This window comes from Peromyscus maniculatus, chromosome 6 (assembly GCF_049852395.1).
Source record: "Peromyscus maniculatus bairdii isolate BWxNUB_F1_BW_parent chromosome 6, HU_Pman_BW_mat_3.1, whole genome shotgun sequence".
Lineage (NCBI taxonomy): Eukaryota > Metazoa > Chordata > Mammalia > Rodentia > Cricetidae > Peromyscus > Peromyscus maniculatus.
The window spans coordinates 117,798,564-117,811,776 of NC_134857.1; the positions used below are offsets into that span (position 1 = coordinate 117,798,564).

Below are 13,213 nucleotides of genomic sequence, written 5' to 3' on the forward strand. Positions count from 1 at the left end.
CTCTCAGCTGTGGCTTGCTCCACACTCCTCTGTATTAGGTACTTTCCTGTTGTTGTTATAGAACACCATGACCAGAAGCAATTTAAGAAACAGAGGGCCATTTGAGTGTATGGTTCCAGAGGAAGAGTCCATGGTGGTGAGGAAGACATGGCAGGGTGACAGAATCAGGAAGCCGTGAGAGATGGAGACAGACAGACACAGACACAGAGAAAGACACAGCACAAGTAGCCAAGTGAGATTATAAAGCAAAACAATCAAACAAACAAAAAACCTTATGACGTATTTCCTCCGGCCAGGATTAACTTCCTGAAGGTTCCATAACTTCCCCCAAACACCAACAACAACTGTGGCTCAAGTGTTCATGGGCCCAGAAGAGGAATTTCTTATTCTAACCACCACATTGTTGTATTCATACTGAATTGCATGTCTTGCTTCTAGAATCTGTAATAGAGGCTTCATAATATTCAGCAAATGCAGGCTAGCATAGAAGTGGCATCACAGCTCATAAAAAGAGATGCTCATTAGCCGGAAGGCAGCAGTTCAAAATACAAGTTCATGAGAAGTCAGCAGGACCAATTAGCAAGGCAAAATAAGCCGTAGGGTGTGCTGATCTTTGCTGAAACCCATGCTTGCAGATACCAATGGCTACCACACTAAACGACCAGCTGTAATGTTTACATAAAATTGGTTCAAATGTGGATGGGTGATGCCATACCTGGAGGGAAGGAGAAGACTACTGAAAAAAATGGGGCTTGCTGGGGAGAGGCAGACACACTCTCAAGGAGGTTCATAAATGGTTTGAAAGATCAAGGTGACGCCTGGCCAACAATATTAATGGAGACTGTGCAAGATCCATCATACATTTAATCAAATGGAAGACATGAAAGGAACAGGGATGAGTATGGACTTGAAAAGCTGCTACAAATATCAAAAGTGAAATCAGGCTTCATCACAGGCAGTAAAGTGAGAAGTGTCTCTGCAGGCGCCTTCCTCTGAACTGAAACACTCACTCGCTCCAGGGGGAAGAGGAGAGGCTATGCAAACTCGGGAGGTAACAAGAGTCACAAGTCTGGGAACCCTGAAGCTTGCAAGATTCCCCAGGACCTCTCCCCAGGGCTGTGGAAGCCGTACGCAACTGCTCAAGAGAGACTGACCAGCAAGCTGTAGAGCGCTCTCAGGGACTGTGAGGACACTCTTGAGTCATCCTTGTTCCTGCAAATAACACTTCACTCCTGTTAGTGACCCCAGTAAAAACTCAGTGGTTCACCAAGTTGGACTCTGGTACAATCATTACTTAAGTCTGCTATGGGTTCCTTTTCTAGGGTGAGTGCATGTATGTTTTACACCTCCCTAGGAAAGATTTGTCACACACACACACACACACACACACACACACACACACACACACACACACTTGTCTCTCATTGATTGCACCAGTTTAAAACCTAATGCACGTGTTTTTGATGATTCTTGTTTTCTCATTTGCCTTAATGGTTGATATGGTTTCCTTCCAGAGTGTTGAAATCTGCCGGGCTTGGTAGTCCAGTCCTGTACTCACCCCAGCACTTGGCAGGTAAGGGCGGGTAGACTTACTCCAACCTGTTTAATTTCACTCCTTCTCTTATGTGGACTCCGACTCGAACACCCCTCATCCGTCTGCACTTCTCTTTCCTCACAGTTTTGTCCATTCCTCTTCATAATCCCCCCAAACTCAGAGCATCTGAAACAGGAAACCATGCTCAAACTCCAGTCAAGCTAACCTCTAATTCTTTAGGAAGTTCTGTCTCTTTGCCCAGAAAGGAGTGATTAAAAATAAGGTGCAAAAAGTTGTATTCAGGGTCAGGACATGATGTCAAATGATTCAGCACAAGATTCATTTCAGAACAAGTGATATTTTTCCCCTTCATCTTTTTTCCTCATTGTCCTTCTAGAACAATCATTGCTTTCCTCTTTTGTTTATACTTCACCCATCTTTCCTCCTCATCTTTCCTTCCTGGCTTTATGCCTTCCTTTTCCTGTCTCTTTCGATTTTTCATTTCTCTCTCCTCTTTCTCCTCCCTCTCTGGTTAGTGTGCAGTGGCTGAGTCACTCTGGAGTATAAGAAGCCGTCGGTGCTCAGTCCAGAAGGTGAGCACTAGAGACGGAGAGGCTCTCGGTTCAGAACCTGCCAGAAGCAAAGATGGAGCAAGTGAGCCTGGCCACGAAAACACCCAGCAATGTAAGTCGGGGTGAGCTGGGAACGTAGTCTCCGAAATGGACATAATTAGTATTATGTATAGCTTACTATTTATGGCTTTGTTGAGAACGGTCGTATTTAGTAGTAGGTATACTTTACTATTTATGGCTCTGTTGAGAATGGTCACATTTAGTAGTTGGTATACTTTACACTTAAGGCTCTGTTGAGAATGGTCATATTTAGTAGTTGGTATACTTTACTATTTAAGGCTCTGTTGAGAATGGTCACATTTAGTAGTAGGTATACTTTACTACTTAAGATTCTGTTGAAAATGTGCTTTGTATAAAGGAAGAACTCCTGGTAATCTGCAAGTCAGTTTTAGAGAATTTCTATCAAAAATATCACAATAAAATAAGAACTGTTATCATCTAAAGAAACAACTTAGAATTTTACCCAAAAGAGGAGATACTATAATCACAAAGGTATTTTTTCCAGGGTGAGGCTCATCCATTGCACTCTAAATATGCTGCCCCTTATCATTTCCTGAAATTTGGGGAATTGTGTAATTAATGACAATAGGGGACTGTGTTCCCATTTTTCCCTTATTTTTGTGTTAAAAAAAGCAACTTAATACTGAAAAGTTTATAAAAGGTATGTTTAAATTCTTATCTTCAAAATACCTATTAATAAAGGAAAAATCAATAGAGGAAACCAAAGATTGAATTGTATGGAGATTTACAAACTAAAATGAAAAAATGTTATAAGACAGAGGAAGTAAGTTATGATGCAAATTAAATGTTCTACATTATATTTCACTAGGATGAACTTGGGTTAGAAAAGTAAGATGGCCAGTGTTTCTCATTTTACTTCCAAGGTGTTGCTTGTCTTTTCTTAAAAGGTTCTTTGCACAATAGATTCTAATCTCTAAGTAAGTAATCAATATTAGAAAGTATAATATAGGAATTTAAACTCAGAGAGCAGAATTGGGCTTCATAAACCAATACTGATACTTTGTGACATTTTAAATACAGAGAAATCAACTAAGAATTCAATCAGCTCTCTGGAGCTAAAAGAATGTATAATATGCACGTACATGTGTATATTTAAATACATATACACATATGTGTGTAGATGTGAACTCATCTTGCATTATAACATTTTGTTTAAAATTTTATTTTAATCAGACATAAAAAAAGATACAAGTGATTGTTCCAATGAATAAGTAGACTATTTTCACCTCAAAAGGAGATAAGCAGGATGGCTGCTCACTGTAGTAGATATAATTTGACTCCATATCTCACCTGTTTCTAGTTCATTAGCAGTAAGGTACCTCATCACTTCATTTTTTAATTTGTATAGGTCATCACATGCAAGGCAGCTGTTGCCTGGACAGCAAATGCCCCTCTGTCCATTGAGGAGGTTCAAGTTGATCCACCAAAGGCTGGCGAGGTTCGAATTAAGGTAAATATAAATGATGATACATTGAGTAGATGTGGATACATATATGTTTAGGAAACAAATTTGTTTAGGAAACAAATCATATTCTATATTAAAGAGAGCTAAGACTTCCTATGGTTTATACAGATTGGAATTAGCATATAGTAATAGTGAGGTTGCTGCATTTTGTTAAAATGTCACAAACCTAAAACATATAAATACTAAGTGGCCAGGATTATTTTTAAAACACTAATGTTTTTTATATTTGAAATAAGGATAAGGAAGTGGCTCAGTGAAGTCACATAAAGCCAGGCAAGAGGCATGTATTTGTGACTGGGAGCTGGAGATGGGAGAATCCCCAGGACTTTCTGGCCAACCAGTGAAGCCAAAGTGATGAGCCTCTGTTTCAGGGGGGTCCTTGTCTCAAAATAGAAGATATCTGGACTTCAACATCTGGCGCACATGGGTGCACACACACCACAAACACACAGGAAGTCTCTCTCTCTCTCTCTCTCTCTCTCTCTCTCTCTCTCTCTCTCTCTCACACACACACACACACACACACACACACACACACACACACACCATAAACACATATGATAAGATAAAAGGTAGATTATTGAATCTGCTTTTTAAAATGAACTACTTGTTTTAAATAGGATAAGAAATGAATTTTTTTGTCTGAATCTGTCAAATGTGAATGGACTAGACATTGTTAATGTAATTCTTGACTGTATATATTGTATATACTTTTTATTACATTTGTTATAACTTTTTCATTTTAAACAAAAAAGGGGAAATGTGGCTGATATATTGTACACCCCAATAAACTTATCTGAAGGTCAGAGAACAGAACAGCCACTATATTAAACATAGCTTTAGGCAGTGGTAGCACATGCCTTTAATCCTAGCAATCCAGAGGCAGAGATCCATCCAGATCTCTATAAGTTCAAAGCCACACTGGAAACAGCCAGGCATGGTGACACATGCCTTTAATCCCAGGAAGTGATGGCAGGAAGCAGAAAGGTATATAAGGCATGAGGACTAGGAACTAGAGGTTCTTTTAAGCTTTTAGGCTTTTAACAGCAGTACACTGAGATCCATTCAGATGAAGACTCAGAGACTTTCAGAGGAAACAAGATCAGCTAAGAAGTTGGCAAGGCAAGGCTGGATGTGGTTTGTTCTGTTTCTCTGATCTTTCAGTGTTCACCCCAAAACCTGGCTTTGGATTTGTTTTTATTAATAAGACCTTTTAAGATTCGTGTTACACACATACATACACAGAAAGTTCTCTTTCTCTCATACACACAGGAAACTCACATACACACACAGGAAAGCTCATGCATACACACACACACACACACACACACACACACACACACAGAGAGTAAGATTTGTGAAAATCAAAACAACTGTTGGTCCCTAAACCTCCGTTTTCCACAATTACAGAGCTATTCTGATATATAGCTATTGAATGGCTGTAGGTGTCCTCCAAAACTTGTGTTGAAGTCTGATTGCCAATACAGTGATTCCAGGACAATGTCTCTAAGAAGTGAGTGTGTAGATTGTGGGGCCTTTGCCCCCATGAATGGATTAAAGCTGTCTCTAAGAAGTGAGTGTGTAGATTGTGGGACCTTTGCCCCCATGAATGGATTAAAGCTGTTACTGTAAGAAGGGATTACTTACAGACTCCTAATAAAGACATGACGATGCACCCACCTACCTCTCTCTGTCACACACATTCACCTGTTGTTTGCCTGTTGTAACATGAGAGACAACATGAGAGACACCATGCTCTTAGATCCAGATTCCACAGCTGTGAGCCAAATAAACTGAGAGGTTAAGGATGACATAATCGGTGATATTCTGTTACATCAGTAGAAGACAGACTCAGACAAAAGTAGATGCTCTGCTGTAGCAGGAGTGACGAAGAGGCCCAGGCTCCCTCTCCCACACTGGTTCACTGACAGATTCTCCACTCCAGCTATGACAGACCTATAGTACTAGGGAGGAACTGGCTGACTTCCTCCCTATTCTCATCAGTAGGAAAAGTTTGCTCTAGTAGGGCCAGGTGAGTTCTGAGTCTGCTCCAGCTGCCGTCACAGAATGCCACTGTTCATGTGCTTTAAATGAGATTTATTTTCTCACAGTTCCAGAGTCTGGAAGTCTTCTAGATGAGGACACCAGCATGGCTGGTTCTGATGAAAGCTCTCATCCTGACTTAGATAGATGCTCATTTTCTTGCTGTACCTTTATATGAGAGAGAGAGAGAGAGAGAGAGAGAGAGAGAGAGAGAGAGAGAGAGAGAGAGAGAGAGAGAACGTAGAAAGGAGGAAGCGGCCTGGTCTCTTTCTTCATAAAGACAGAAGTTCTGAATCCATGGCTTCATCTGAAGCTGACTACCTCCCAAGACCTCCACTTCCAAATGCTATTACACTGGGGGCCGCCTGGGGCCACCACATGTAAAAGGCAAACAGTTCAGTTGATAGCAAGAGCTCACACTGTCATTCCCCTGCTCGTGCGGAAGAGGTGTCACTTTGGGGGAATAAGTCACTACCTTCACCCAACTCTTCTACACCATACCGATGTTCTAACCACAGGAAGAGGCAAGTAGGAGGCCTCCACACTCCACAGTTCTGTTAAGGGGGCTAACTTTGTTTGGAAAAGAGTGTGGGAGGACTCATACCTTGAGAAGTTACAAAAACGAAGAACTGTTTGGGTATTTTAGGGTTATTTGACTCTCAGTTTCCAAAGTTCAAGAATGTGTTGCTAGTATCTAACTAGCTTCTGACAAGGAACTCAGGCTCTCTTACAATGAGGCAGAGAAAGGAGAGTACTTAACTCTCTCGGTAACTAATTCAGTCTTGCTAGACCTAATTCATTCCCATGACACTTAATCTAGTCTCCTTTTTAAAGATGTATTTCATTTTTAAAGTGTGTATATGTGTCTGCGTATCTGTGTGCACTTGTGTGCTGGTGTCCCCAGAAATCATGAAAGGATATCTGAGACACTGAAGCTTGAATTACAGACAGTTATGAGCTACCCAGCTTTGGTGCTAAGAACCCAAACTCAGGTCCTCTGCAGGATCAGAAAGCATTTGTAGCCTCTCCATCTAGTCTCTTGAGAAAGACACTAAGCCATTATGAGAGTGATATGCTAGACCCATCCATCAAAGGCTAGCTTTCAGTACCTGTTTCCTAGGGGAGTGAGAGTCTAGCATGTGAACCTCTCGGGGAGCAGACCATGCCCAAACCATCTCCAAGACCTTGGTGATAAGCAACTAAGAGAGTACTGGAAACTCTTGTGAGTATAGCAGGAGCAAGCTCAACACAGAAAACCAGGCAAAGATACCATTAATAGTCCATGCTGACATCACTTGAGTCTCTGGAAATCTAAAGCTGTGGACCAGACTAGACTGATCTCCCTCAGGACCAACCAGAGTGGGCTTTGAAGAGCAGCAAGCAAACAAAAGAACAGAGAGAGAGAGGATTGTGGGGCAACTACTTGGATGAATGGCCTGAATAAACAGACCAAGAAAACACAGAGATAAATATCTTCCACCCCCCCACCTCCCTACCCCCCAAGAGCCCAGAGTAATAAAGGAAATAACATCAAAGTGAGCAATCAGATTGCCAGAAGGAAATAGCAATTTTACAAAGAATTTCAAAAGTTCCAAGGATCAAGTTCTGCAGGCCAGGAAAAATAATAAGAATAAAGAGAATGTCTAGATAAAACTTGTTAGCCCTGTCAACATGTTCCGAGGGAAATATGCAGTCTGAAACTGATCTGACTTGCCGCCAATGTCATCCAGTTGTGGTATCTCTGTACCCTGGAGGAAAACTAAGTGACCTTTCGATTCGGAACAGCTAGAGATAAAAACAGTTGCAATGAGGAGAAAGCCAGAAAGCTGTGGGCCGCAGAAGACTCTTAGGAGAGGTCTCCAAAGGCCTTTCTGCTTCCCTTCTGTGTTAGTCTTTATCAGGAAACAGCACACAGGATGGGGACAGGAAAGCTGGCACAGAAGGGCTCAGGGTTTAGACTGTTTTACCTCTTGGCACAGAATGCAGGGAGATCATCCAAATGTTACCCAGGCTTCCTTCCATGGGAATTCATGTAACAAAATGTATCCTAAAGTTCCTGCTGCATGCTTTACCCCATCCTACAGTTTGTAGCAAAGTGTCAGAAAGAATTCAGTGAGGTTTGCCGCGTTTAGGCAGTCTGGGCAAAATTATGAAGACAAGAGAAACTATGTGTTGTGTTCTGTGGGCACAATAATATCACAAATGTGAGAATGTGTAGCCCAGACATTAGAGGATATTCTGCCTCTAGACTTGAAGTTGTGTCTTATTTTTTTTCTGAAAGACTCATCATTTTATGACCAGGTATTTTAATATAATAATTGTACTCTTTGAGAGTTTCATCATGCATACAATATGTTTTGATCCTATTTACCTCTGCTCTTAACTCCTTATGGATTCACTGCCCACCTCCCCATCCTCTCCATACTTCATGCCCTTTTTATTTTTTAATACCTCACTGGGTCCAGTTTATGCTGCTTATATAAGCATGGTGTGAGGCCGTCCACTGGAACAAGGTTGACCTATCAAGGACCATACCCCTAAAGAAAACTGACTCACTTAGCAGTCACCAGCTGTCAGAAGTCCCTCAGCTGGGTGTGTGGGCTTGTGAACCCTTCTCTCCTGGGATGTTAACTGGCTTGCTCTTGTGCAGGTCTTGTGCAGGTAACCACAGCTGCTGTGAGTCCATGGGTGCATCAGTCCTATCCAGAGGACACTCTTTCTCCCTGATCTTCCTCAACCTCTGGCTCTTATTATCTGTCCAACCCTCTTCCACAATATGGCCCCAGCCTTGGGGAAGAATGTGACACAGATGTCCCATTTATGGCAGAGCATGCCATGCATACTCTCTGCACTTTGACCAGTTGTGAGTTTCTTCATTAACTGTCATCCACAGCACAAAGACAGTTGCATTAATCAAGGAGTAAATATGTATGTCTTTAGAGGGCAGTATGATACTATGTCCATTTAGCAATAAAGCAATAGTAATAGGTTTATTTTTCTGGAGCCTATGAGCTCCCAGCCCTGGGGGTTTGGCCAGATTTATAGTACCAGGCATGTTTTTCTTTCTGTGGAGTAGGTCTTAAATTCAATGAGAAAGTGGTTGCTTTTACCTCCAGAGCATTCATGCTACCACTACACCCATGGGTGCATCCTGCCAGGCTAGTCATTATCATAGCTTGCAGAGTTCAGAGATAAAACTGCTGGCAACTTTTCTCTCCCAGTAGCACACATAGACCCTTCCAGTACCAGGAAAGCAAGCCAGCAGGGGAAAAGCACCCCAGTCAGAACCAGCCTGATTTTCCATGTCTGTGGTGTTTTCAGTACTAGGATCATACCAACAAGTTCCTGGTGAACAACCAAGAACCATCCCAACAGCTATATTGTTCGAGGGGTCTCCAAGATACCCGTGACCAACAATTCAAGGGGAAGGTATCCCCAGACCTGGGACTGGACTTTTTATTTGGCAACCTATGGTTTCTGGGAAGAGATCCTCTCTCTCTCTCTCTCTCTCTCTCTCTCTCTCTCTCTCTCTCTCTCTCACACACACACACACACACACACACACACACACACACACACACACACACATTTAGGAAGCTTATAAAATAGTAGGTTTCAATATGGCTTTTTAAAATGTCCTTAGTGTTAATTATCCTTGCCTCGTCCCCTATTCTGCCTTACTTTGCCACCTCCCTCTCCAGGTAAACCTCCCTCCTCCTTAATCCCCTTTTCCTTTTCACCTGTGTTCTATTCTCCCTTCTCCCTCAAACCACCTTCCTCCCTCTCCCCCCCAGTGGCTTCTTTCACTTAGCTGGGATTTCCATTGCTGTGGTAAAACATCATGAGCAGAAGCAACGTGGGAAGGCAAGGGGTTGTTTCATTTCACTCCTCTGGTCACACTGCACCACTGAGGGAAATCAGGGCAGGAACCTGGAGGCAGGAACCGACGCAGAGGCCGTGGAGGAGTGCTGCTGACTGGATTGTTCGCTCACGGCTTGCTCGGCCTGCTTTCTTATACATCCCAGGACCACCAGTCCAGGCTGGCAATGCCCACATAAACAGGACCCACCCACCTCAGTTATTAATCAAGACAATACCCCACAGACTTTGCTGCAGGCCAACCTATCGGAAGCATTTTTTCAGTTAACATTCTCTTCCCCCAGTTATTTTAGGTTTGTGTCTAGTTGACAAAAACCAACCAGCACACCTGACTCTACAAGTACTCCAAGTTAAACACGCAAATCTAAAGATTTGATGCCAGGATCCACATATTAGTGAGAACACAGTGAGTGTGTCTTTCTGTCACAAGGCATTTTTCTCCACTAATTTAATCATCTTTTCAGATTATATCCGCCGGGATCTGTGGTACTGATAATCACATTCTGGAAGGGAAAAACAAAGTACCACTGCCTGCCATCTTGGGCCATGAAGGAGCTGGGATTGTGGAGAGTGTCGGACCAGGCGTAACTACCTTAAAGCCAGGTAGGTCACTAGGCATGATATTGATGCCATCTAGGGGTGCAGGAAGAGGTTTGGCTTCTCTGCCACTTAAGAAATTAAGAGGCAGGTGTAGCTAGAGTTTTCCTGCCTTGCCCACAGTCAGGACAAATCTTTGTCACCCGCCAGTCCCACAGCCACTCAGACCCAACCAAGTAAACACAGAGACTTATATTGCTTACAAACTGTATGGCCGTGGCAGGCCTCTTGCTAACTGTTCTTATAGCTTAAATTAATCCATTTCCATAAATCTATACCTTGCCATGTTGCTTGTGGCTTACCGGAGTCTTCACATGCTGCTTGTCATGGCAGCGGCTGGCAGTGACTCCTTCTGCCTTCCTGTTCTCTCTGTTAGTCCCGCCTATACTTCCTGCCTAACCACTGGCCAATCAGTGTTTTATTTATTGACCAAAGAGCAATTTGACATACAGACCATCTCACAGCAGGCAGGGCTCTAAGAAATTAAGAGGCAGAGCTGGAGAGATGGCTCAGAGGGTAAGCAGCATTGGTTGTTCTTCCAGAGGTCCTGAGTTCAATTCCCAGCAACCACATGGTGGCTTGCAACCCTCTATAATGAGATCTGGTGCCCCCTTCTGGCATGTAGGCAGAACACTGTACACATAATAAATAAATAAATCTTTTTAAAAAAGAAAAGAGAAGGAAGGGAAAGGAAGGAAGGAAGGAAGGAAGGAAGGAAGGAAGGAAGGAAGGAAGGAAGGAAGGAAGGAAGGAAGGAAGGAAGGAGAAAGATGTGATCAGAAATCACATGGAGCCCCGGCAGAGCTATCCTATGGTAACTGGGAAATCAAGGTCCCCTCTTGAGGGTCTTAGTTTTATTAATGAAAGAATTTAAGAACAATCAAAAACAAGCTTGAGAACAAAGAGTGAATTCAAACAGAAGCATAAAGACAGTTTATCGGAGCTTGAAAGGGAAACCCCAGTTCAGGCAAACTGGAGGGGAGCGGAGGAGTGGAGGAGAGAAGGAATGAAAGCCGTGCTGCTTGGACTGAGGCAGCATGGGCTCAGCCCCTTGGCCACAGATGTCGCAAGCCAAGGAGAGGAGCTTTAGAGAACAGAGGAGGGATCCCAAAGCATTGTTATGGGGTGTGAGAGCAGACTCAGGCTACAGGCAGCTCTGAGAGAAGAAGAAGTAGCCTCAGAAAGGCGAGCAGCCCCCAAGTCTCATGATGGGTTGGCTGGTAGGCATGGTGTTATGTGTCAGGCACTCGGGAAAAGCATGTACTTCCAATAAACCCACCCTCTTGTGGGTTCTCCCTAGCCAGCTGTTCCCTATGTATTAGCTCCTAAGGCAGGGGACAGGTGCCTGTCTTCACCTAGAGGCAGATTCCATTTTTTACAATATAGCACTAATTCCTTTCCTAATTCTCACTCTGATTCTTTCCCTGAGGTAACATGAAGATTTCAGAACTCACCATATATTGACAAAACCATGAAACTGCATCCAGACATCAGACACAGTACAAGAAATAGGCAACTTGGGATTCAAAATCCCAGGCTGAAGATGGAGTTCAGTGGTGTGACACTTACCTACCATGCACAAGGCTGTAGCCACAAGTTTTCTCTGGTCCCACCCAGCCCGCAGTCCCACATTTCTCCAGTCCTGCCCAGCCTTGCAGTCCCACAGCTGTTTATAAAATAATCATTCAGAGGTTTCATACTAATTACCAATTGTATGGCCTATGGCAGGCTTCTTGCAAGCTAGCTCTTTCATCTTAAATTAACCCATTTCTATTTATCTTTGTTTTGCCATGTGGCTGTGGGGTTACCAGTCTACTGGCATGGTGCTCCTTGGGCAGCAGGCTGGCATCTCTCCTCTCTTTCCTTTTCTTCTCTGCATATCTGCTTGGATTTCCCACCTGCCTCTAAGCTGCCTTCCATAAGCCAATGCAGCTTTATTTATCAACCAATCGGAGCAACACATATTCACAGCATACAAAAAGACATCCCACAGCACAAGGTTGTGCTCAATTCCCAGCATGGAAAAATAGAATATCGTATTCTTCCAATTTTATGTTTGACTACAAGGGTCTAAAAAGAAGAATTCTTATCCACTCTTTTCTATAGATATTATCCCACACCAATCGACTCAAAATTAAACTAAGAATTACAATATATACACTGTATCACAATATTGTTAAACACAAAATATGAGCCCTTTTCTACACACACACACATGTGTGTGTATGCACTAATCTTTTCAATTGTACAAAGTAGTATCATGCATAAGAGTTTCTTCTAGAATTTGTATTTACTTTCCCCAAACTACAGACCTTCATGTTTCAAACACTTGATAATATCACATTATTCTTTTTTTTTTTTTTTTTTTTTTTTTTGGTTTTTCGAGACAGGGTTTCTCTGTGTAGCTTTGCGCCTTTCCTGGAGCTCACTTGGTAGCCCAGGCTGGCCTCGAACTCACAGAGATCCGCCTGGCTCTGCCTCCCGAGTGCTGGGATTAAAGGCATGCGCCACCAATGCCCAGCAATATCACATTATTCTAACAAGAATTTGTCATAGATTTTTTTGGGTTTTTTATGTATATCATGAGCATTAAATATGGGTGAACATATTTGTGTTCTTCCATGATGTCAGAATGTACTGAATAACAGTACATTCACCCGGTACAGCAGTTTTGCTGGCAATGATTTGCCAGACATTCCAGATCGCCTTGATCTCAAGCACTGGCAAGCACGAGTTGTTTCATTCCCATCCTAATTACTAATATTAACCCTGACCACATGTTACACATCACACAGTAAATACATCAGTTTGTATGTTGAGGGTAGGGACTACAGAATAGGTGTATATGTAGGTTACAAAGGCAAGGAGTTTCAAGGGACCTAAGAGGCAATGGTGGAAAACTGCAAGAAATTCAAACAAGCAGAGGCTTTGGGGGTGAGATCTCCAGATGGTGTCCTAGGAGCAGTCATCACCCTCCTTTCTCAAAACGGAGTTAAAAGTTACTTGTAAAGTTAAGTCTTTCAGGGCAATCAATCTGAAAAG

At 42.7% G+C, this 13,213-nt stretch overlaps 1 protein-coding gene and 1 long non-coding RNA gene across 6 annotated transcripts in view; one reads left to right on the top strand and one right to left on the bottom strand.

The window, feature by feature from the left end:
* Window positions 1–13,213, top strand: part of LOC102921075 (alcohol dehydrogenase 1-like) — a 33,734-nt gene that overhangs the window by 12,502 nt on the left and 8,019 nt on the right. For 2 of the 3 annotated variants that reach the window (XM_076575051.1, XM_006970418.4), the window contains 4 exons: window positions 1,515–1,573; window positions 2,071–2,218; window positions 3,536–3,637; window positions 10,039–10,177. In XM_076575051.1, coding sequence (XP_076431166.1) covers window positions 2,180–2,218; window positions 3,536–3,637; window positions 10,039–10,177 — 280 coding nt within the window. In that variant the 5' untranslated portion in view covers window positions 1,515–1,573; window positions 2,071–2,179. Of the gene's footprint in view, window positions 1–1,495; window positions 1,574–2,070; window positions 2,219–3,535; window positions 3,638–10,038; window positions 10,178–13,213 lie in introns of those variants that run through there. The other variant, XM_076575052.1, reaches the window with a different exon arrangement.
* Window positions 1,178–13,213, bottom strand: part of LOC121830349 (uncharacterized) — a 96,189-nt gene continuing 84,153 nt past the window's right edge. For all 3 annotated transcript variants that reach the window (XR_013052389.1, XR_013052390.1, XR_013052388.1), the window contains one exon: window positions 1,178–2,164. This is a non-coding gene — a long non-coding RNA (uncharacterized LOC121830349). The remainder of the gene's footprint in view (window positions 2,165–13,213) is intronic.